General features: G+C 41.6%; 2 protein-coding genes across 2 annotated transcripts in view; one reads left to right on the forward strand and one right to left on the reverse strand.

Moving 5' to 3' along the window:
* The first annotated feature begins 5,844 nt into the window (after positions 1 to 5,844).
* On the forward strand, positions 5,845 to 11,923 carry LOC135092156 (acidic mammalian chitinase-like). Its single transcript, XM_063990427.1, has 8 exons — positions 5,845 to 6,006; positions 6,967 to 7,109; positions 7,682 to 7,825; positions 8,295 to 8,426; positions 9,062 to 9,313; positions 9,902 to 10,087; positions 10,646 to 10,774; positions 11,177 to 11,923. Exons 1-8 carry the CDS (start codon positions 5,955 to 5,957, stop codon positions 11,315 to 11,317), a joined length of 1,179 nt encoding a protein of 392 aa, XP_063846497.1. The 5' UTR covers positions 5,845 to 5,954; the 3' UTR covers positions 11,318 to 11,923.
* Positions 11,924 to 14,618: 2,695 nt separating this feature from the next.
* The window catches only part of LOC135092150 (tubulin alpha-4 chain-like), a 55,175-nt gene continuing 43,986 nt past the window's right edge, over positions 14,619 to 25,807 (reverse strand). Inside the window, exons 2-11 of the mRNA XM_063990414.1 lie at positions 22,973 to 23,078; positions 22,344 to 22,454; positions 21,135 to 21,307; positions 20,302 to 20,430; positions 19,411 to 19,610; positions 18,795 to 18,906; positions 18,217 to 18,304; positions 17,465 to 17,592; positions 16,864 to 17,027; positions 14,619 to 16,597 (exon numbers count right to left, since the gene is read on the reverse strand). Coding sequence (XP_063846484.1) covers positions 16,471 to 16,597; positions 16,864 to 17,027; positions 17,465 to 17,592; positions 18,217 to 18,304; positions 18,795 to 18,906; positions 19,411 to 19,610; positions 20,302 to 20,430; positions 21,135 to 21,307; positions 22,344 to 22,454; positions 22,973 to 23,078 — 1,338 coding nt within the window. The 3' untranslated portion in view covers positions 14,619 to 16,470. The remainder of the gene's footprint in view (positions 16,598 to 16,863; positions 17,028 to 17,464; positions 17,593 to 18,216; positions 18,305 to 18,794; positions 18,907 to 19,410; positions 19,611 to 20,301; positions 20,431 to 21,134; positions 21,308 to 22,343; positions 22,455 to 22,972; positions 23,079 to 25,807) is intronic.

Here is a 25,807-nt window from a genome sequence, read left to right on the forward strand (position 1 = left end):
AGAGAAGGGAGGCTACGGGAATAGAGATAAAAAGACTGTTCACAGGTGCTGACAGACTTAAAATTTCATCTGTCATTACCATCAGCACCACTGTCATTACAGTTATTACCAGCACCACCACCACCACTATCATCACTGCTGTCATCATTAGCACCATCACCACCATCACCATCACATACACTTAAAAGAAGATACATTTGTGGATAGGAATGAAAACTAAAATCTTAACTATCACAACCACTACCGCTACCACCACCACTACCATCACCACCACTACTACTACCACCACCGCACATACTCAGCAGAAGGTACATGAAAAGGGATGAAAGGCTTAAAACCACCACCACTACAATCATCACCGCCACAACCACCACCACCACCACAGACAATCAAAAGCAAGTATAATTATAAATGGGCATGATGATAATGTGCGTAAAGCGGACCTAATTTATGTGGATCCTTCATGTTCTTATGTTCTTATGTTCTCAGTGTCCTGTGGTGGAACATGGATAAGTTAACAATGCCACGGACGCCCTGTTGAGTCACGCACGGCCATGGGGAGCAGTAGAGGCGAGCATACAAAAATCTAACAGGGAATTTGATATACAGATTAAATCTAATAGATGGGCGAATGTTAATGAGAAAGAATAAAAAAAAAAAAAACTGCGCATAACATAACCGGATTATATGTGAAGGCGTGACAAAACAAGAACAATAGATAATTAGCTTATGTAAAGAAAAAAATAGAAAAATACACGAATATTCACAAACATGCACGCACAAACACCACACACACACACACACACACACACACACACACACACACACACACACACACACACACACACACATACATACTCACACATGGTTCTCATAAACTAATTTTAAAAGTAAATAAAGAACATGAAAATGGCTGCTTTATATGAAATACAGCAAGATAATGATAACTAGTAACAATAATAATTGATTATACTTTTGCCAAGAAAGTTACAAAATTTAATCCTAAGTTAACTCAATCTAAAGCATGAAGGCGCATCACTTATGAAAAGTTAAAAGGGAGAAACTAAAAAAAAAAAAAAAACGTAAAAAATGTACTCATGAAATAACGAACAATCGGATAAGAAAGTGAAACAAAAACTCAATGAGATAAAATCAAACGAACATAAAGAAGCAAATAAAAAGAATACCCTGTTGAAAAAAAAAAAAAAAGTGAGGAATTAATGAGACAAAAAACCTAATTAAGTTAAATGAAACCAACACAAAGAAAGGAAAAATATAAAGGGAAAAAATAACTCGAACAAAGGAATTAACGAAACAAGAAGATAATTCAAGAAGCGCAAAGAACACAGCGCTTTTTAAAATCAGACGAGGAAACTTCACCGATAACACTAGTACACATCTCCAGACGAACTTATGAAGCAAGAAGTGTGAGGGGGCCCTGAAGTGGCTCTTCCAACTGCAACCTGTGATAAAGTCTGGGTAAACAACTTCAAGCCAACAAATGACGACCTGCTAAAGACGACCTGTTTGGCGTGGTGGTTCTATCAGCAGTGGTGGTTCTATCAGAGCGTCCAGCGTTACCAGATCATCGGAGGATCACATTAATTTTCCAGTCGTGCTTATTGTGCCTCACCCTGAAGAAAACCACGGTGGAGGAGGTAAGGTCCTCTGCCACCCGACCTTGATCTACATGTCTTCTGTGTGTGAGTGTGTGTGTGTGAGTGAGCAACTCCCAAGGGCAGGAGGCTTAAATCTGGTAATGTTTTTAAGTATCTTTCACAAGCCGCTATGTAAAAAAATTCTCACATGCAACTTCTCACCCTCCCACTCCCTCTCTCTCTCTCTCTCTCTCTCTCTCTCTCTCTCTCTCTCTCTCTCTCTCTCTCTCTCTCTCTCTCTCTCTCTCTCTCTCTCTCTTTATTATTGTTATTATTGTTATAATTACTGCTCGTTTTTGTTGTTGCTATTATTATTCCTGTTGTTGCTGCTGCTGCTATTGTTGTTGTTGTTGTTGTTGTTGTACCCGTGATGCGAAAACATTACAATTAACTTTCCCACAATAAACCTAAGGAATGAGAGAGAAAGAGTGAAAATCCCATGCATAATGATATATAATTGTACTTTTTCTGCCTTTTTTTTTATGCCGTATGTACCCTAACAAGAACAGAGGCAGACTTTCCTCCGTTTTTCTTTCCTTCTTTCTATATTTCCGTCAGCACTTCATTGCTCATTTAGCTATCATTCTTTTTTTTTTCCATTTATCTTATCAACTTCTTTTCCCCTCAAATGCGTGAGAAAAGCGATCTTGCATTGGAATGACTTTTTTTTCTTTCATTTTCATTTCAGTCTGATATTGGTACGTGTCTCTGTTTTTCTTTTTTTTCTTTTCCTTTTTTTTTCCAACGTGTCGTAAGAATGATTATGACGAACCTTTTCACTTCTCTTTCGACGCATCGCTCCTTCATCCCACAAACTATTCAGGGACATGTCGTTTTGTTCCACAGCTAAATCTAAGCATTATATAGGCGAGCCACTTGAAAATCCATTCCATTTGTTGCCCCGCCCCCCCTCCCTCTTTTTTTTTTTTTCTTGTGGTTGCCTGTAAAGATTCTGTACGGTGGTGTGAGTGCCGTGGACTGATACATACTGCAGTGAAAGAGTGTAATTAAAGTGATAAGTGCAGAGGGTTGGGAAGTCTCTACTTATACGTACCTTTCCTGACGGCGAATGAAAGACTATGTGATAAAAATTCGCATTTCTTTATCAGTTATTCTTAAGTTACTCGATCTCTTTTTCCATATCCCTCCTACTTCTTTCTTCAACATACGTGAAGAAAAAAAACTATTTAAGAACATAAGAACATTAGAAAATAAAGGAAGCTGCAAAAAGCCGTCAAGCTTACACGTGGAAGTCCCTGCATATAAGAAACATACTAACCTACTTCCATAAATTATTTTCATCCCATTAAAGTGGCATGCAGACAAGACACATAGGGTTAGCAAATAGGACAGGACTGGTTCGCATTTTGAAACGCTTTAGGGTTCCCACAAGAACTATTTTCAAAGGCTACAGAGATGATAAGTCGTGTCATCATTGCTGTTTTTTTTTTTTTTTCCGTTGACAGTGTAGAATCCTCGTTTAACTACCCTCAGAATCATGAAGACGCTTAAAATTACCAATAATTTCCACCAGAGCCTGACAAGTCGAGGTAAGATTTCGAAACGATTAGGCATTTGATTCTAGTATTCTCTAATGCGTTGTTCTCTTATCAGGTCATTTTTTAAAACGCTACAGAGATTATTGGTCGAGTTTTCATCAGGGTTTCCCTATAGATAGCATAGAATCCTTGCTAAGCTATGCTAAACTGTGCTAAACTCATGAAATCACCCTTGAAAAGCCCTAATAACTTCTACTAGAGCGAAAAGTAGAGATAGTAAGACATAATGTCTGAGAATACGGTCCTAGAAGTAACGGGTTCAGGTCTCTAACGGGTGCTCCTGCAAGTCTTATGTCCCATTACGTAGATGCACGTGCTGCGGTGAGTGTGGGAAGAGCCAGGTGGGTGGCGCACCTCTTATCGTGATAGGACACCACTTACGTAACTAATTATCTCTTTTTTTATACAATACATCAAAAAGAATATCAGATTATGAAAGTATATGTAGTGAGGAAATAATACTACTGCAGGTTCGTGTTCTCAAACACGTTCCTCCTTCCTAAGACCTATCTTCAAAAGCCACAGAGACGATTAGTCAGCTTCTCAGTTCTCTTTTTTTTTTTTTTTCTTTATCTTGTTATTAATGATGTAGACACATTTTAAACAATCACTAGAATAATTAAAATATTTATGAAAAACCAAAGCAGCTTCCTCTACAATCCTGATAAAAGTAGTGAAGAAGAAGCGCCGAAACGTTTATTAAGAATACAATCCTTTCCCTTTGCCTACACTACACATTACGCATTACCATACTGACATGCACTTATGTGAACAGACTAGACTCATTTTCTAACAAGACCAATGGAGCTTCTTCATAGAGAACGGAAGGTGGGGCGATCCCTGCCCAGAGACATACAGAAACATATACCTTGCACCATTACACAATATACTATTCAATGGAGATCTTTACCACTGCCACCATTGTCATGTCACCACTTGGCGCTTCACAGAGACACAGGGATATTGATATGAAGGCGGGATAAATCCTTAGCCATGAGAAGCATTCACCTGAGCCAGAAATCGAACTCTGACTGGAAAAAATAGAAGGACATCGCCCAGGGCATCGGGAACATATCGATTGCAAGGTCCCAAGGTCATTTTTGGGACCTTTATTCTCCTTGTCATTGGTCAACTTCCTCCCTCCATTTAAGTCAATTTGTGGTAATTCAGTTTCCCCTTTACTTTTTTTTTATTTTTTTATTTTTACGTCCGGTTCTCTTGATTTATCAGGTCTAAGATAGTGCCTAATAACGGAGGACCTTGGTTCTGACATTTGGGAACCGCCACTCTGAGTAGATGCCCTTCCTAACTTCTGACTGTGGCCCGTGCGTCTGTGGACCATTCGGCCGCTAAGCACGTGGTACAATAGCGATCTCTTAGTTTTCCCTTTCATTATGAGCAGTGTTAGTAAGGCAAAGTTGAGAGCATACCACTGAGCTATACTAGAATGCACGATGGGGGGACTGCAGTATCACCCATCACGATACAGAGGGATACAAGACGTGATTTGTGGATTATATAACTCTGTGGAGCATAAACTACAGTTGTGCGATGCCTCAGTGCTCACCGTTGTCCTCTGACCTTGGAGACTGTAGTGGATAACCCTTACTTCAGGACGCAGAGTAAGGGAACACATAGAGCACGTATACTGAGTCTACAAGGGGACAGTAACATGATATCCCTTACCTCAGGACACAGGGGTAAGGGAACACATAAGAGCACATATACTGAAAGTCTACAAGAACACAGTGACATAATATCCCACGTATGATGAAAGTCTACAAGGGGACAGTGACCGGGCAGGTGCAAGGAGGGACAGGCTTGGCAGTGTAGGGGTAACATGACACGCTGGACATAATGTAAGCCTAAAGATCCGTTATCGCCATGTAAGTGACTTGCTCCTCTCGTTGCATAATGCCCCTGGATGACTGTCACTTGCTTGTCACTTGGTAGGCCGAGGTTTGTGCCCAGCTCAGGTTGCTAGTGGTTTTTCATTGAGTAGCGAGGAATGATTGTCCTACGGGAGAAAGGTAACATGATGTGGTACGTGAGAGGTACTTTGCAGCCCTGCTCATAGAAGGGATCTCAACATAATGAGCTTTAAGTCTCCAAGAGGGAATAACTGTTGATCACGAGTCTAGACCGAGTGTGTGTGTGTGTGTGTGTGTGTGTGTGTGTGTGTGTGTGTGTGTGTGTTGGGGGGGGGTATAGAGGTCACATACACCAGATTACAGAGAGGTCATGGTACTGGTTTCTGTATGATTCATTAGAAGACTCCTCTCACGAAACAGTTTCTCGGGAATTGTATTTAATTTACTCCCGACAATTTCTAACATTGTTTGAAATACGAACTGAAAATGAAGAACAACGAACAATGGATGCGCACATTGCAGTGGTGGCTTTGTGGTGCTTGCTGAAGGAAAGAGAGAACAAAATAGAAGACAGCGTTTGTAGACCCGTGGAAAATTGGCTCTGAGACAAGCAAGAGTGTTTACTGTGTCGCGGTGGATAAAAACATAAACGCAGACACACTTCCAAGGCAATTTTTCCTTTACTTCTGTGACAGCACCACCTGCCTTAGTCGGGCTCCAAGAAGATTTATAACCTTGAGATATGAACAAGTGGCGAGTTGGAGGGCGTAGGTGGTGTTGGGGAAGGGAGGAGGGGGAGACATGGATGAGGGAAACTATATACGTAAAGACAGCGTGGTCCAGACGCAGTTCTGACGCCTTGCAAGATGTGGAAAACGCTGCTTCTGACCGTGGTCGCCCTCGCCCTCCCAGTTACCGGTAATGCACTGTCCCTCACCATTCTGAGTCCGTGTGATTCCAAGGATGCACTATAGGCACTTTGTGTGTCATGAATTTTAACTAATAATTATTGAAAAAAAAATCACAATATTCTGTTTCACCAACTCCGCCACAGTAGTTTCGCCAGCAGAGGACACGGAAACTGACCATAACTGTTTTGAAAATGCAGTGAATTTTAACTAACTAGAAAGAAATATTTTCATTATACTCTGTCTCATCATCTCCGCCACAGTAGTATTGCCAGGTTGAGAACAAAAGCGAATATGGTAACACAGCCACTGCCTGATGCTCTCTGCTCACGTACTCGCATTCCTCTTTAATAGTGAAACGTGAAGGGAAACTTCTTACTTCTGTTCCTAGATTACAGCCAACCACCTCCTCCTTCTCCTCCTCCTCCTCCATTCCATTCTATATTACGGCATTTAATCAATCAAAATCTTTTAAGTGTTTCCAGTTTTGGCATATTGTACGAGCATTTACGCATCGTTTCCTGCACTATACTTCCATAATTTTCTGAGTCTTCCTCCGATTCTGTTTTCAATTGATATTCTGTTAGTGGAGCCAGCCTCTTCTTTCATTCCATTCTGTCATACAAGTTCTCTTCCAAATGTTTTCGGCTCTTGCATACTGTATCTGCTCATCGTTTCCTGTACTGTATCCTTCAATCTTTTTCTGGGTCTTCCTCTGAGTCTGTTTCCATTTCGTATCCAGTTCCATCTTCTCTTAGCAATTCTTCTTTCATTCATCCTCTCAGAATTGTGTATGTACTATTGATATTGCACCAATTCTATGAACTGGTACATAAATTTAACGAATGTTATGGGTGATAAAACAATCTTGACCACCTACCAGTGAATTTATACCTTACTGAGTTAGCAGACATCGGATTGTTAAAAAAAAAAAAAATCCATACAACGTCTTCACTCCTTGTCAGTACAGAGGGCGCTGTGCTGTGCTACTATGAGTCCTGGGCAATATACAGAATGGGAGAGGGCAAGGTGACTGTGGATGACTTGGACCCCTTCGCCTGCACCCACTACCTCTATGCTTTCGCCGGCATCAACCCCGACAATACGATAAAGGTGTGTGTGTGTGTGTGTGTGTGTGTGTGTGTGTGTGAGAGAGAGAGAGAGAGAGAGAGAGAGAGAGAGAGAGAGAGAGAGAGAGAGAGAGAGAGAGAGAGAGAGAGAGAGAGAGAGAGAGAGAGAGAGAGAGCATACTACTAAGCTTATATACGCTAAACCTGCACCAGGCAATTTTATTAATTTAAAAAAAACATTATAAACTTCAACTAGTCCACTTTACTCTCCTTAAGAAGAGCGTGAGCTTGCACAAATTCATTTTACTAAGCTTAAAACGATTCAAAATTGAACCAGGCCACTTTACTGAGCTTAAAATTACTCTAAGCTTGAACAAAACTACCTTTCTGAGCTTAAAAAAGACTAAACTTGTACCAGAATAATTTACTAAGCTTAAAAGACTATATATTTGGGCTAGACTAGTTTATTAACCTTTAAAAGTCTCTAAGTTTAAACCAGACCAGCTCGTTAACCCTAAAAATTTTAAACTTGCACAACATACTTCCCTTAACCTTGAAGAGAAGCTTAGGGGTTTAATTTCCAGTGGGCTGTACGAGCAAAATGGCGTGTTTCAGGTGAATGATCCATGGGCGGACCTGTGTACCGGAGGAGGGCTGTGCGGCTACAAGAAATTCACGGACATGAAGAATAAGAACGCTGGCCTACTGACGCTGCTGTCCGTGGGAGGGTGGAATGTCGGCTCGCCTGCTTTCTCAGTGGTAATGCAATGGGGATGTTTTGTTCTGTTAACTGGCGTGGCTGATGAGCAAAGACCGGCTCACAAGTAGGGTTGTAAATGAGTGCAACAAAATTAACAAGAACATGTGAAGTGCGCAAATATTAGATGATTCAAAAGGAGGTTGTATTATTATTATTATTTTTTTTTTTTTTAAGACAATAATAGATGCTAAGTTTTAAGTACTCAGGAGTTATCAAGTGAACGTCATCTGACCTTTTGCAGCCTTGTAATACTCTTATGTTCTTTTGATGTGTAATGACAGTTCAACAAAAAAAGTGGAGGAGTGGTGGACACAAAGACGGCTATGGCACATACAATAGCAACTACAGGAAACAAAAACAGAAATACATAAAGAGGACATAGTTATCAGGCAGTCCAGATTGCTATTTCTGTATATTTTATTTATCGTTGGGAATATTAATTTCTTTATTACTACTGCCTCTCAACAGATGGCGGCGACTGCTGCCACCAGGTCGGTGTTCATCATGTCAGCTATAAGCACTCTTAGAGCACACAACTTTGACGGCCTCGATGTGAGTTGGACGTATCCAACCTTAAATGGCGGGGCGCCTCAGGACAAAGTAAGTACAGCAGTGGTCAGAGGTAAAGTAACTCTGTAACCTTCTACACTCAATACTACAAGTGTCCTGAAGTTCACGTATGCATCACTTTCTAGATAACTACACTAACAAATCTACTAATAGCCAATGTTAACATAATCAGCAGTCAATCCACCAAACCGTCAATACATCAATCTATACTGCAGAGGACCTAAATTTCAGGTATATGCGCTAATTTTTAAGTAAATGTAAACACGAATCAATTGATAGTGAATACAAACCAACTCATCAATCAGTCAATCAAACCATCAATAAACTATATATGTCGCTAAATTCAGCTTTACCCAGTAATCAATGTAAGCTATCATTCAACCAAACAAAGCTTTCAATACATCATTCAATCATACACATAACCAGGAACTAAGGCGAAGGAAATCACGACATCACCAGAGGCAACACGAGGAGCGCTCCCAGGTCTCTTCTGTCGCGTCGAGAGAACGCAAGAAATGAAGGAGTGAGAGAGTATATGTTTGCTCCTCAAGTCTGAATAAGGAAGCTAGAGTCTTAATTAAGTCCCCTGTCTATGCTTCGTGTCTTGTCCTGAGACTCTGAACTCCCTCGAAATACCTTGACTTCAATACACAACACCTCTTCAGGACAACTTCGTGAACCTACTCCGGGAGCTGGAAGTGGCGATGACCAGCGACGGTATGGTGTTGACAATATCCGTAGCACCAACCATGGAGATCGCCAGCCAAGCTTACCACATCCCGAGCATCTCCCAATACGTGCACTTCGTCAGTGTGATGACCTACAACTTCCACGGGCCCTGGGATCCTTACACCCACCACCACTCCGCCCTGTACCCGTTCATTAACGACACTGGCAACAACTTGTACCTGAATGCGGTGGGTGGAGCAGTGCAAACCTTTCACTGGCAGGCATTTTTGTTCTTCCCGTAATCATCTACAACTTCCTAGATATCTATTTTTGCGCTGCAGTCTCTTAAACGGTTTTGTCAAGTAGGAAAATGGGAAAAATTAACCTCCTCCACTTTCTCCCTGCAAATATTTTTCTTAAAGGGATCTGAATGTTAACAAAGGAACGACCGTGGCAGTAAAATTATTTAGACTTTACAGTGGAGGTTATGACGAACATTTCCTGATCGTCTAAGTCTAATGGATCTTGAAATATTGATGTTCAGCGCTCACCCAGTTTATGTACAGTAACTTACTGGTGAAGTCTCTGTTTGAGGGTTGAGGAGACAGATACGCATGTGATATTAAAAAAAAAATAGATATAGTTCTTCTTCTACACGTTTCAAGGATACCAGGCAAGAGAACATAAAAATTAAAGGGAGAAAAACTAGCTCAACCAACTGCTCTCTCCCCAAAAAACGTTAACCATAGAAAGAGGTAAAAAAAAGTTCACCAGTTTAGTTCCAGAGGCGTTTTGATACTCCTCTCGTAACTCTGATCCTTCACGTTGCATCGCAGAATGAAGCAATCCGGTACTGGCTGATAAGCGGGATGCCTGCACACAAGATGATGTTAGGTGTGCCTATGTTTGGCCGCTGCTGGACGCTGAACGGCGTGACGAACACAGGATACTACGCTCCCGCCTCTCAAGCTGGACCACCGGGGCCCTGGACGAGCCAGTGGGGCTACATGTCCTTCGCTGAGGCAAGTCTGTGTTCTACCTCACATTAACTACTATTAACGGGCTCTAATATAAGTTATGGCGGTTTTCGAGGGTATCTTCATGATTCTAGTGATAGTCCAACAAGGATGGGAGAGAAGCACCAACAGAAAACCCACTACTTATCGTCACGTTTTAAGAATATGAGTCCTAGCTTTGATCTTCGGTTCCATTTCAATTTGATATAAAATACACGCTACTGTCAAAGTTACCGAGGGTTTCCAAGGGCGTCTTCACGATCTTAGTCATAGTCTAACAATGATGGAACACGAACATCCACAGGAACCCAACTAATCATCTTCGCGGCTTTTCAAAATAGCCCTTATATGAATCCAAGACGTTTAAGAATGAGCTCTATCTCAGTTTTCTGGTTCAATATCATTACAATATAATTTACCAAACATACAAATGTGTAATATGTATGTAAGTGGTGATCTCAGCTACTAGACAAGGCTGAAGTAATCTGAATATATGTAACAGCATTGCATGGAAATATACAGCAATAGAACACTACAGCCATCCTAATGCTCGGTGCTCGGCAGATCTGTAAGGCGCAAAAAGCAAACGGCTGGACCATCGCCAAGGAGATAGGCTGCAATGAACCCTACACATACCACCTTTCCAGCAGAATTTGGTGCTCGTATGAGGATACTGAGTCTGTGACTATCAAGGTGAGGACACACACACACACACACACACACACACACACACACACACACACACACACACACTGAAGAGAAAATGGTATCTCAGGAAACACATGTTCTCCAGTCTACCACAAGAACATACACATTTTGTCGTCTTGTTTCGTACATGCATGTAACATCCTCTACTGAACATTACCGGAATTTTCATGGGTGTTTTTTTAGGATTCCCGTGATAGTTCAACAACGATTCATCATTATGAATAGAAAAAAAAACACCTATAAGATTTCAACTAATAGGCTCTGTGGTCTTTCAAAACAGTCCTAATGAAAGAACACTTATGAACAGGGATTACAATCTTACAGTGACAGTTACATATAGCCTTGCCTTACCTTGGGTCTTTGGTTAATACATAAGGTCGTCCACAGGCCACGTTCGCGGCTAACGAGGGCCTGGCGGGGCTCATGGTCTGGTCTATCAATGATGATGACGCACACGGTTACTACACCGGCAGCAAGTTTAATCTCACATGGACGCTGTCAAACACCTTCAACGCCGCCACCAACTGACCCAGCAACACACTCAGAGGGTCGGGGAAGCTGGCTGCTCCAACCCGTCACCACCACTGACCGTGCAAATATAATTCCTCTGCAGAATGGGTTGCCACGTGTTCATAGTCATTGCCAAAGCTGTATTCTGTTTCATTACTGAATACAGCTCTGAATATAATGGAGTTCCTCGCTCTGTAAATTAGTGTTACAGTTGCAGTCATGCTCAGAAGTCCATTTCATAATAGTTTGCCTATTTCCCTTAAGCTTTAGTCCTCCGATCCGCTCATAGTCTCATTAGAAAATTTGACTAGTGATCGACTTTTAACAAATAAAGGTCTTTAACATTGAGGGAAATATGCTAAACATCGTGAAAATAAATGCTTCAAGTTACTCGACTTCTGACCAGGACTGTATGTATTTGCATTTGTTACATTAGTTACCTGCATGCCTCCCAACCTTCCGTACTAGAACTTTGTGGCAAAAAACTCGCTTCCCATTCCCACGCATAATGTCACATTTGCTTCGTATTCTCACACACAACCTGTCATACTTTATAATGCAAAAGTCAATCTGTACCTTCATTTGTTTATTCCCTTCACTAATAAAATGAAACGGAAAGTCAGATTTTTCTTTGTTTTCTTCTTTCCTGTACCTCTCATAAATTAGACCAATTGAAATATAACTAAAGGATCTTACTGCCTATCAGTAGATACGGTTGATCTTTAAAAACACTTCTTTACCCAACCACTACCTCCACCACCACCACTGCCACTATCAGCACCATCACTACCAACACCTCAACACCACTCCCATCCCACGACCTCTTATCTACTTCCTCTACAACCTACTTGGATGGCTAGCTTGGACTGGTCTCACTGTTTTTATCTAAGTTGAAAGTTAAGATAATTCTAAAGTTAAGCGTAAAATTAAGCGCTCCCAGTCCATTACATATTCTTAAGATCCTTTAGAATCTTTATGTATACGGTCCATGGATTTCGTAATGCACAGTACTTTTGCGAACCTTCTCTCATTTCTAGTTGTCCCCTCTCCTACTTTCTAGCAGCGAGGGGAAACGAACTTGATATGCATGTACGTAACAATACATACGAAACAAAATTAAAGCTCCGATACAGGAAAAGGTTCAGCGAATGTATATGTGGCCACATAACAACTGAAGAACATGTTTAGTGTCACTACCCTTAGGCTAACCAGGATTGCCAAAATACTGATGATATTCTGTGCATGACATAAATCGATATTTCGCGTTAAGAATTCCGGGTGCCAGGCGGCGAGAGGTGTCGCACTGGACTTGATAGGCGGTGGGAGCGTGATTGGGAGGCGCATCTGGTCGCTACCGATATGGGACACACCAAAACACTGTCGCGTAACTCGTTGTGAGCCTCCCAAGCTGCCCGACGATTAATGAACTCACATCTCAAGATGACACACACACACACACACACACACACACACACACACACACACACACACACACACATACACACACGCACGCACCACTCTATTCAACACGCACAGTAATCTTTCAATAAGAGACTGACAGCATCAAGTTAAGACACAATTCAGTGAAGAGTATCAGGGCATGGGCGGAGAAGGGGCTCTGACAACGCAAGATCCTGCTGGTGCATCAACAATGGCCTAAAAATATCCACATACTGGATATGGGCAAAGTTTTTCACCTAAAGCAAGAAGAACATGGTGATCTTTGTATACTTAATGACCTGTTAACTGTCTTATATATCCTGACATAACCCGGAGTCACACTTAAGCAGTCTATTAGTCTGAGTACTTCTAATTTGCATCTCATTCACCTCGGCCCCCCCACACACACACAGCTAACAGTAGAACGGAATGATTTATCTACATGCAAAACGACGTAGACATGCATGTCTACGTTTTCTTTCATAAAGACTCTTTCAAAGGTTACAAATATCTTAAGTGGAGTTATCACAGTATATCTTCCTAAGGATGTTACCGAATTCGTGTTAAAGTATCAGGAAAATCATGAAAACTCTTGAAAAGCCGAAAAACTTCCACTACAATTTGCTTAACTATCACTAAAATTATGCAAACACTCTTGAAAACCCACTACCCACTGTATCCTGCTGAAATAGTGACCAGTAGTAAACAAAAATAAATATCTTGAGACATGACGAACGTTATGTTTACGATGTCTGAGACGTTTCCTTTGGTTCTCCCAGTCAGGACTTCGATCTCCAGCCCTGACGAAAGCCTCTTATGCCTCTATCTTGCCCTAAGATTTTTTTTTTTTTTTGTGTGTGTGTGTGTGTGTGTGTGTGTGTGTGTGTTAATGAAGTGTTCAAATGCAGGTATGACACTGGTGGCAGCGGTAAGGATCCTCAGCAAAAACTTCTTATGTCGAAATATTTATCTTGCCATCAGTATTTCTACAAATATCGCACTATATAATAATCACTACGAAATGAAACACTACGAAATAATCAGGATAAGCCGCCAAAATAACACGGTCATAAGGTGCATATCTGCAATGAGAGTGTTTATCTGAGGCACACACTCACCTGCAGATTTGATAACAATGCAATGAAGTGGGTAAAATAGATACGCAACGTTCTAAAAGATTTAATTCGTGATAGGTCAATAACCCGTCCTCCACTTGCAACGCCATTATCATGTAGGCTATCGGTGTCTGCTCCTCGGTTTCATCTAAGAAAGGTCAGATGGGTACATTGTAAGTTATAATTATCAATACTCACTCCAAAAACCACTTAGACACCCAAACTGTAAACAAAATAATTCAACTCCTTGTTTATCTCACATGAACGGAAATTATCAATGAAAGTTACACGTGAACAACATACGAGGATAAATTTAGCTTCCACTGACATATTTCTTAGTAGGATAGAACAACATTTTCAAAGACTTTGGCATCGCATCCCATTCAATCAGTTTCTAATGGAAGTTATTAAGAGCTTTCAAGGATGTTTTCACGATACTTATATTTTACCATGGATAATGCCTCAACAACGGGAAAAACACATCCATGGAAGCCAGTGGGAATCATCTCTGTAGGCCTTGAAAGAGAATAGTTTAAAAGTTTCAAATCAAGGACCAAAAATGAGGCTGAAATACAAGTAGAATTAAAACCCCTCGCTCCTTTTTGCTTAAGATTGATTTGATAGCCTAGGAAGCAAGCAAGACAAATACATGAACAAACAAAATTCTTCAGTTCGGTTCAGTCCTTCTCCCTGACCACACCGACCATGAAGCGAAATGTATAACACACGCCTGAACACTCTGCCGTACCTGAAGTAACACAACGTTTCATATTGTTTCTGTGGTTCAGTCTTTATTGAATAAATATACAAAAGTGAAATAGAAAACTTTCTTCTTTAATAAAAATGTCGGAAATGCTTCAGACCTTAACCTATGTCAACTTGGATAATTATTCTAATATAAGACACTGTGGATTTTGTGCAGCAACAAGGAACATTATTGGAGAATACTTCCCACTTGCAAGCTAACACCATTTCGCCAGACAAATAAAGCTTAGATCTGTAAAACTGTGAATATCAGTCATACTGCTGTGCTGCACTTGTGGCCAAACCATTCAAACCACACATATTTGAGGCAGACGAAGCAGAGAGCGTTTGGCGGAGCGATCGCTTCGAAACACATCACGCCCGTCAGCTTGTCACCGTGAAGTACTCATGTAATACTCTCACTCTACTCATGTACAGGTTATACATCTAATTGGTCAATGAATATTATTGGTTATCTGCAGTTAAGAGTATTAGGAAGCATGTGATTATCGTAAAAAAGGCTAACAATATAAATTGCTGGTTTTGGTTTACTCCAATCAAACCAGTGCGCTGATCCTGGCGGGCTCCAAGTGTAATTTGCGATGTCAGTGTGTGTGTGTGTGTGTGTGTGTGTGTGTTCCTGAAAGACTGAATGAAGCTCTAATACTTACAGTAACAATATCACCGTCGAGGCTGCGGTAAGGCCAAGGATTCTCGAAAACAAAGCTTCGTTCCGTGGGAGAAATGAACCCGCAGCTACGCGCCCTGCCTTGATAATTTGATAGCGGCCAAAGGAGGCAAACAGAGGCACACAAGACCCTGCTTCCTGTATCCACTAGCTCAGCACTCACTAATCCTCAGCACAGCACTCCCTACATCTAGTCAATTGTCTTCAAACTGCTGTGAACACTAGAACACTTGCAGACCGCCAGCGCCAGCCACACACTTCCACTCACACTGGAACTCGTCAACAAAACTAACGTGCCAATATGCAGTCAGTATTTCTCTAGTCTTTGGATATGCTTAACACTCATTGCTCAGTCCTCATGAATCTCTATACAGGAAAATATCTTTGGTATTTATGTGATATTACATGATAATTTCTTTGGCTAAATCTATAAACAAGTTAGTTATGTAGTGTTACCCTGTTTCCTCCTTTTAGATGTAATTTCTCGATGCCATACATCCTCTTCGAAAAACGTGCTTCCTCTCTAGAGCCGAGCAAAGTACATGATTCAAAAACTGTTGAATGGAAAAGGCTGTAGAGAACCACGCACGAGTATGTTACTGTCATATGCTCACTACTGTTACTTCCCATTGTTGACAATTTCGCAATTCCAGCACACTGTCATAGAGACTCAAATGTAATGACCACAAAACACGGGTCTGTCATAAGGAATAGAAGATGTACATACGTAAATAGTTGTAGATGACTAAATCTATGCATCATTTACACTAATAATCTCATTTGAGTATATTTCCATATAAGATTTTAATTTATGTGACGATTGTTATTTTAAAGAATTGTCTCTAACTATAATGAAAGTCAGTAATTGCCACAACAACCCAGAAAAAAGTAACTATATAAAATCGCCAAGTTCACGCCCTTTGCTCGCCTCAAGATGGATAACAAGACTAAAATAATGTCTGGTTTTCTTCTCCATACATTCCTAAACTACTAACGCTCATTATGCTTTACACCACATGCATACTACGCACACAATATTCAACCAATTAGTGTGTTTTTTTTTTTTTCAGATGTTCATTATCGATTTTATTCATTTCCCCCTCCTAGTTTTTGGTGTCGTTATCTTCGTGGTTGTGTTCTTGCATTCACTTCTTTCTTCTCTGTTCTCGTAATTCTGAAGATTCCTAGTACTCGGTGTCCTCCTCCTCCTGGTTGGAGTCGAGAGCCACCTCCTCGTAGTCGTGTTCAAGTGCTGCAAGGTCCTCTCGAGCCTCGGCGAACTCACCCTCCTCCATGCCCTCCCCGACGTACCTGCGAGGGGGAAGACTCTTTAGCACAAACCTCATAGCTTACTGTACTGAGAGAGAGAGAGAGAGAGAGAGAGAGAGAGAGAGAGAGAGAGAGAGAGAGAGAGAGAGGTAGTTTATCTTTCTACCTATGTATACTGAGCGACTTCTTTATCTTTGACACATTTGTGTTAGAGAGAGAGAGAGAGAGAGAGAGAGAGAGAGAGAGAGAGAGAGAGAGAGAGAGAGAGAGAGAGAGAGAGAGAGAGAGAGAGAGAGAGAGAGACTAACCAGTGGACGAAGGCTCTCTTGGAGTACATAAGGTCGAACTTATGGTTGAGCCTCGCCCAGGCCTCCACGATGGCAGTGGTGTTGGAGATCATACAGACGGCCCGCTGAGTGGGCGCCATGTCTCCATTCGGGATCACTGTCGGGGCCTGGTAGTTAATGCCGACCTGTTGGGAGCCAAGAAATGTTCTGAATGCATATAAGGCGCTAGGAGAAGGGTTAGAATTCTTGTAAGGCGTTAGATAAAGGTTCTAAATAACTGCAGAACGAGATGAAGGCTTTGAACATTTGTAAAACGTTAAATAAACGTTTGGAATACTTGTAAGAAGTTTGATAAGGGATTTGAATAGTTGTATAAGTAGATAAAAGATTTTTTAATGTTTGCAAAACATCAGGTAAAGGCCTGGAATGCTTCTGGGAGACTAAGAGAAGGATCTGAATGCTTTTGGGACACTAAGAGAAGGCTCTGAATGAATTTGACCTTCCTCTTGGATTTCCTACTTGTCTCTTCTTGGGAACGGCATTATGAAAGGACTTTATTATTTATTTATCTATTCTTTTTACCTTGGCCGCCCTCCCAAATACATAAAAGAGAAGTGCACACCTTGAAGCCAGTCGGGCACCAGTCGACGAACTGAATGGAGCGCTTGGTCTTGATGGCCGCGATGGCTGAGTTCACGTCCTTGGGCACCACGTCGCCGCGGTACAACAGACAGCACGCCATGTACTTCCCTGCACACACACAAGGATGGTTACTCACGGACATATGGTTCTCTGTACATGTCTTCAGTCCATAAGGTCTTAGAGTTATGGTTGTGAATATAATTGCATGCTTACAGTTCGGTGATGCTTCCTTAAAGACATTTCTTCATTATAGTCCCGTAGTTATACAGTTAAGCAAATCTATCTAATACACTAAATCTTATAATAATTGTTCTGATGAAAGAAAATAATAATAATTCGAGATATATAACTTATGCAAAAGTCTACTCTTCCTTTTACTGGTTTTCTTTGGAAGGAGCAACACATTTGAAGCATAACCTTACTATTCTCTCATAAACCCTGACCAGTTGAGTACATAGGAAAGTGACTGGGCAAGGATGCAGATGTGACTGAGGTCCATATTCTGAAACACTTCCACGCAGCACCTTCACTACTTTCAAAATGCTTTAGTTAAGGTTGCACGGATTTTTAAGGGTTCTTTTTACGGTTCGAGTGACAGATTAACAAGATTTCTGCATTATTAACAGGAGAAACACTCTTGAGAACCCGGCTAATTATTCCAATGGCCTTTGAAAATAGTCGTGATGGGAGAGCAAAGTGTTTCAGAAACTGGGCCTCAGAATGGTGACTTACCTCGCCGCGGGTCACACTTCACCATCTGGTTGTTGGGTTCGAAGCAGGCATTGGTGATCTCTGCCACTGACAGCTGCTCGTGGTAAGCCTGAAATACCGTTTTGCTTTAGCGAATGTGACTGCATGAAAACAGAGGAAGATGCAAGAGACAGAAACAACTGGAGGAGACGCGTACAATGCGCCAATCCCTGATTCTTGGGAAACGAGAAGGATTGTGCATGAAAAATGGGTAGTGTTAATGAGGAAGCATTTATTCATATCGTCTAAAAGTTTGTCCCATAGTGAAGAGCGTCTCTGAACTAGGAAGAAAATGAGAACATAGGAAAATAAGGGAAGATGTTAGTAGCCATCAGATCTACACGTAGCAGTCCCTGTATAGAACATATTAATCTTTATCCATCTATTATCTAAACCTCTGGATCTAACATAAGAGTAATGACTGGATAAAGAGCTACGTTTTCCATTGTGAAATACAGAGAAATTGAGTTATTATCAGTAAGTAGTGTCAATTTTTTCCCAGATTATTGTAGTTAATTTTTCTTGTCTCTTTTAACTCGATGACCAGCGTTAGTACAGACCTTCTCCACGCTGAGGACGGGGGCGTAAGTGACCAGGGGGAAGTGTATCCTGGGGTAGGGCACCAAGTTGGTCTGGAACTCCGTCAGATCCACATTGAGTGCTCCATCAAACCTGGACACAGAAAGGAGAGTGAGTGTGACTGTCATCTTCCTCCAAGTGTTTCTTCAGACATTGGTTCATACTTTCAAACGTCTCATGGCTCTATTACCACTACTTTCAGAGGAGAGTGAGTATGACTGTCATCCTTCTAAGTGTTTCTTCAGGCATTGGTTCATACTCTCAAATGATCCAGCGTCATATCACCTCTACCTTTAACCTGTGCTATAGTGGAGGTTACTGTGGGTTTCCAATGGTGTTTTTGTGATTCTAGTGATAGTTTAAGAAAGATTATGCTTCCTCAATTGGAAAAATACCTATGAGAACTCAATTAATCATCCCTGTGGCATCTGAAAACAATCCTAATGAGGGAATAAAGTGTTTAGGAGTTTAAGAATACAAACCATAGAAAGTTATAGTTAAGTTTTAGAAGATTTTTCGTAATTCTAGCACCACACGAATCTTCCCTCGCAGCCCAACACACACTGCCCCCCACTAAGGCAACTCAACCCAACCAACCTGAGGGAGGCGGTGATGGAGGACACGATCTGGCCAATCATGCGGTTCAGGTTCTCGTAGGAGGGTCTCTCGATACCAAGATTCCTGCGGCAGATGTCGTAGATAGCTTCGTTGTCCACCATGAAGGCGCAGTCGGAGTGTTCGAGCGTGGTGTGAGTGGTGAGGATGGAGTTATAGGGCTCCACCACAGCAGTACAGATCTGGGGAGGGTAAAGGCAGGTAACTGGGATGTCTGGTTTAACTCTCATTGCTACTCGAAACACAGTTCTTAAATCATAAACCATTCTGAAACACTTCTTCTTGTTCTAAAGTTCCCGGAAGCGTAGATCTGAAGAGGGCAAAGGTAGGTAAATGAGAGGTCTGGTTTAACCGTTTCACTGCTACTAAACACACAGTCCCTCAATTATAAACCATTCTGAAACATTTCTTCTCGTTCTGCGTCTCTCGGCAGTGCTGGTCTGGGGAAGGCAACGTCAGATAACAGGGAGGTCCAATTTAACTCTTTCGCTGGTATTTGATACACTTTTCCTTAATCATGAATCATAATGAAGCGTTTCTTTTTGCCCTACAGAAGAAATAATAATAAAGTATACTAATAACTAAAAGTCGTGTTTCCTGCCGTGAGATTAAGTAATAACTGAAGAGAACTAAACTATTATTCACCTAAGTGTACACAGACAAAATGTACTGAACTTCTAGACAACCCGGTGATAAGAAGGAGCTAAAGAAAACTAAGCTATCATTCACCTCAGTGCACACGAACAAATTAGATGAACTTGTAGACAAAACCTGTGATAAGAAGGAACTAAAGAAAACTAACCTATCATTCACCTCAGTTCACACAAACAAAATATACTGAACCTCTATACAACCCCGGCAAACGAGTAGTACCTGTGGGGCGGGGTACACCGTGAACTGCAGCTTGCTCTTCTTGCCGTAGTCCACAGAGAGGCGCTCCATCAGCAGGGAGGTGAAGCCTGAACCAGTGCCGCCGCCGAAGGAGTGGAAGACGAGGAAGCCCTGCGGGGAAAAAAAAAAATAATAGTTGGAACACTCTTCTACTCAATTTCTTAGGGAGGAGCAATTCATTCTGTACAGCTACATCTTCTGCTCAAGTTTGATTAAATGTTAGGATTTAAGTGTAGAGTATAATTTTGAAAGGCAATACTGACAGAGTGATGGAGTAGTACAAACATTGCTAATTTAAGTGTCTGTAGTTTGATTAATTTGCTCCTTAAAATCGTCTAGGGTTACTCAAATGATGTAGCAAGTGTCATACTATCATTAGCAACAAATGGAATGTTCTACTCGACTTAATTCTTATAGGGAGGAGCAGTTAATTCTTTTACAGCTATGGCCTCTGCTCAAGCTTGATGTGATGTTAGCGTGCAAGTGTAGCGTGTTTTTTTAAAGACAATACTGGTAGCAGGAGTGATGTAGTAGTCCAAATATTTTCTATTCAAGTGTTTGTAGTTTCCCTTTACCTGAACACCAGAGCACTTTTATATTAACAACCCATAAGAGCTTGACGAACCATCTCTGTAACCTTTGGAAAATAGTCCTAATGAAAGAGTAAGGTGAATGCGAGCCTTTACCTGAAGACCGAAGCACTTCTATATTACCAACAGGAAGAACACCAATAAGAACCTGGCTAATCATCTCTGTGGCCTTTTGAAAAGTAGTCCTTATGAAAGAGTAAGGTGTTTAAGAATGGGAGCCTTTACCTGAAGACCGGAACAGGCGTCAGCCATCTTGCGCATCTTGTCCAGCACGAGGTCCACTTGTTCCTTGCCAATGGTGTAGTGGCCGCGAGCGTAGTTGTTGGCAGCGTCCTCCTTGCCGTTGATCAGCTGCTCGGGGTGGAACAGCTGGCGGTAAGGCCCAGAGCGGACAACATCTGAGGAGTGGAAGAGTTTAGGATCATGGACTGTAATGTACCCTTAATATAATAGGCCCTAGTGGAAGTTATTTGCGGTTTTCAAGTGATTCCAGTGATAGTTTAGCAAGGACTTTACATCAACAGAAAAAACCGCCGTGAGTTCCCGATTAATCATCTCTGTGATCTCTGAAAAGCATTTAAGAATACAAGCTTGTACTGGAAGTTATTTGGTGTTTTCAAGGGTGTTTTCATGATTCCGGTGATAGTTTAAAAAGGATTCTGCATTAACAACAGGAAAAAATAAATAAAACCATGAGGACGCGACTAATCATCTCTAGAAGTTCAGGAAAGGAATACACCCAACCTCATTCAACTTAGAAGTTCCAGAAAACTCATCCAAAACTAATTCATCTTAACCCTCTCTGACTAAACGCACAGAACCTCCAGGGTGTCTATCAAACCTAACTCAAGTCACACAAACAACTATACTAGTGTACTTATTTATCAGATATTGATATGCATATTCCGTAGAGTTTAATGAAATACACCATTATCCTGCTTTTGTCTATTGGCTAGGTTTTTCCTCGCTACTTTTTATTCTCTTTTCTATGGTCCCCCTTCCTCTTACCGCCTCTTCTTCATCTCACTTCCGTCGATCTTCCTTTGCATGCCTCACTATACCTCTTACTTCCAAGGTTCTTTTCTTTTTTTTTTCATCTATTTTCAACTATTCCTCTTCTCTTTGTACTTCCTTTTCCACCCCCATAGTAGCCTTCCTCATTCCTTTCGATCTCTCCCCTCCAACCTATTTTTTTCCTCTTATTATTTCTCCATTTCAACCTATCATCTTCCACCCATCCGTTTTCCTTCAATATTTCTTCCTTTCGACCTTTCACCTCCTGTCTATCCCATCCTACTTTCTTTCGACCTACCAGCTTGCATCTATATCCCTTCCCTCACTATTTCTCCCTTCATTCCTCTCCGCTCGTCACCATCAAGCTACCCACTTCCTTCCTTGCCTCTCCGCCACCCTAAACCTTGCGCCGTCACTCACCGACTACCGTGGGCTCCAGGTCAACGTAGATCGCTCTGGGCACGTACTTCCCTCGCCCAGTCTCTTGGAAGAAGGTGGTGTACATGTTCTCCTCAGTAGGGGCGTCCTCAGCTGTGGGGAGAAGAGCGAAGGTGAAATGGAGATGTATGTAGATTATTTCGAAATGTTATAAAGTTTGTTGTTTCTTTTGAGTAATCCGAGTTTAGTTTAGTGAGCAAAATTAAAACCACAAGCTTAAGACTCTAGAGATATTTACTTTAACACTGCTTTTGATGTTATTGGTGTTTAATGAGGTTGTCTCAGGGTAAAAGAAGCGACAAATGGTTGGATTACATGGATTTTATTGTGTGTGTGTGTGTGTGTGTGTGTGTGTGTGTGTGTGTGTGTGTTTTAGGGTTTGTTTATTTGCTTTTTGATTATTTCGTTACTTCTGTTGTTGCTGCTACTACACTGCTGCTGCTGCTGCTACTACTACTACTACTACTACTACTACTACTACTACAACTACTACTACTACTATTACTACTACCAATAATAATAATAATAATAATAATAATGATAATAATAATAATAATAATAATACCAATCATTACCTGAATAAATGAGTCAACAAAGCTACTTCTGCTCACCTAAGTGTCCGTCAGGCTGGATGCCGTGCTCCAGGCAGTACAGCTCCCAGCAGGCATTGCCCATCTGGATTCCGGCCTGCCCGATGTGCACGCTGATGCATTCCCTCTGTGAACAAAAGGAGAGGAAGGTTAGAACTGCACAGCTAGTATTCATTAGTATTGCACCGCTACATGAAACTGTTTCTCAGACAGATGAATGGGATAGACTCAATTGGTGCCGAGTCATTAAGGAGCTTTAAGTGACTAAAATGTGAACAAAAGAAGGTAAGTATTCAACCTTTAGCATTGAACCGCTACTTGAAATAAGAATAGACTCAGTAATCAGGTTGTTGGAGCTGAGCCATTAGATAGTTTTAAAGGACTAAAGTGTGGAAAAAAGGAGTACCGTAGGATTAGTATTCAACCGCTACACTTTTTTTTTCACGTAAAGACACTGGCATAGACTACAGAAATTTAGAAAACTGAAGTTCTTGTGTTCTTATTGCTTAATCACGCCGTTCTTTACTCGTATACACAAGGACATGAGAGAGAGAGAGAGAGACTAGACAGGCATGAGTCAGGACAGGATATGAGTAAAGCCATGAATAAATTACAAAATTCTATGGAAACAACCAAGGCGGAGAAGTTTTGAGGAGAAAATTGGGAGGGAGAAAGAAAATAGGAAAACAAGTGAATGTGGGAATAGGGGGAATGGGGGAATGGGGAAGGGAAGAGGTGATGGAAAGTGCAACCAAATGGAGGACGAGTGAAACTAGAATGACATTTCACAATGTAATCTGAACTTGCTTTCAGACTCTCTTCAGACTCAGAAAGAGAGGAAAGAGGAGGAGAAGGAAAGGAAGAAGAGAGGAGAGAGAAGGAGAAGGAAAAGAATAACGAGGAGAGACGAGAAAGAAAGGAGAAAGAGAAAAGAGAGAGGAGGAGAAGAAAAGGAGAAAGAGAGGAGAGAGGAGGAGAAGGAAAGGAAGAAGAGAGGAGAGAGAAGGAGAAGGAAAAGAATAACGAGGAGAGACGAGAAAGAAAGGAGAAAGAGAAAAGAGAGAGGAGGAGAAGAAAAGGAGAAAGAAAGGAGAGAGGAGGAGAAGAAAAAGGAAAAGATAAGAGAGAGGAGAAAGAAAGGAAAAGAGAGGAGGAGAGAAGGAAGAGAGGGGAGTGGGAGAAAGAAAAGAGGAGAGAGGAGAAAGAGAAAGAAAGTTAAAACAAAGGAAGAGAATTATTAGACTGTCACCTTCAATGGCTCTTTTTTTCATTTACTTTTACTTCTCTTACTCTTCTTACATAAAAAAAAAAAAGTGGGTGTAGTGAGTGAGTGGGAAAGTGAGTGCGTGTAGCGAGTGAGTGCGTGCGTGAATGTCTGTCTGTGAGGCTGCCTGCTTGCCACCACCACCTCTCCTCCCCCTCCCTCCCTCAAGGTGAGTCACGGGTACTCATCAAAAATTCACATGCGTCTGCAAGAGTTTCCCGCCGTGACGCTGATCAATGGCGCTTGTCACTCCGCCACTCAGGTGCGCCAGACCTCACCTGCTCGATCAATTGTTATGTAGGGCAGGCTCTTGTACGTGCACGCCTCAGTCTGCAATTCTAGACGAGTACTTGGGGCTTTTGAGAATGATTATGATGACAATGACGCTCTCACCAATTACAAACTCAGCTTGTTCTTGGCGGGCACATCTGGCTCACACTTTCCTATCGCTACATCTCACCTCCGCCTCTCATCGCACAATAGTAGGTATTAATAGGTGCACGAGTAAAAGATACCAGTGCCTAACACTTATTGAAATGTTGCTTTTAAAAGGCTTGGTATTGCGAATCAAAAGAAACTTGCCTCTAAGAAGTAAAGGCGCCGTGGAAATATAATCCTATCCATTCCAAAAAAGAATAAAACATTACAGCAATGAAAAAAAAAGTTAAATATTCACAGAAATGAGGGACACAAAGCACTGTTTCCGTACTTTATAACCAGTAAGTATATCATGAGTCGACAAAGAGAGTGACTCACGAGAGAAAACACTACGTTTTTTTCTCAACTGACCATCAGGCGTGCAAGTGCAGTGGCCCTCCCCTCTTTCCCATCACCGCCCCAACTCCTCACTGTGTCCCCTCCTCCCCCCGTAACGATAAACCACAATGACGTAAAGGTCAGTTTCCCCTCAAGGCGCCACTCGTAAGGTCGCCAGCCTCCTCCTCGGCCTTTGTGGTTGAGTTACCGAGAAGCAGTGGCTGGGGCTGGCCTGCCACACAGCCACACAGCCACCGGTGGCCACTAAGTGCCAAAGACGTGTGGTCACCTCCAGACATCTCTCAGACACGCAGCCACTCTTGCAGTTATAGTCATTTAGGAAGCATTATCTTAATAGACACACACTCATCACACACTCTTTCCACCAAATACATAATGTGTTCATAATTGTGAGCCTAATATTTTCATGAGAAAATTATCTTTCATGTACGACTGAGAAAACTAACCTTCTATAAGCCTGAGGGATGAAAAGGTAATAAATACTGTGTGTGTGTTAGAGTTCTTTTTACCTGAGGATTAACTCTTTTCTATGGTGTCAGAATAGTTTACCAGTTTTCAGTCTTTTTTTCATGCATTTCTTATACCAGCACGTACATTCCTCTCGTGCGACACGAGAATGGCGTGCGCTACAGTACTGTATATCCATTAAAATACCCATAAAATATCAAGTTTATAGCATTGTTCCATTCAAAGTCCTTTCACTTTATTGTTGCAAGGCAGATGGGTGTGGCGCGGCGGCAGGTGGCGTCTGTAAAGTGTCTGCGGCACGCTATGGGCGGCGACACGTGCAGCGCCACCCTCGTTATGGATGAGAG

The sequence above is a fragment of the Scylla paramamosain genome, chromosome 3, assembly GCF_035594125.1.
Source record: "Scylla paramamosain isolate STU-SP2022 chromosome 3, ASM3559412v1, whole genome shotgun sequence".
Classification (NCBI taxonomy): Eukaryota; Metazoa; Arthropoda; class Malacostraca; order Decapoda; family Portunidae; genus Scylla; species Scylla paramamosain.

What these genes read in the sequence shown, in the direction of transcription:
- LOC135092156 (XM_063990427.1), top strand. Translation starts at nt 5,955, where the DNA reads ATGTGGAAAACGCTGCTTCTGACCGTGGTCGCCCTCGCCCTCCCAGTT. An exon ending in CCTCGCCCTCCCAGTTACCG is followed by an intron (nt 6,007 to 6,966) that starts GTAATGCACTGT and finishes TTGTCAGTACAG; the next exon opens with AGGGCGCTGTGCTGTGCTAC. An exon ending in GCTCGCCTGCTTTCTCAGTG is followed by an intron (nt 7,826 to 8,294) that starts GTAATGCAATGG and finishes GCCTCTCAACAG; the next exon opens with ATGGCGGCGACTGCTGCCAC.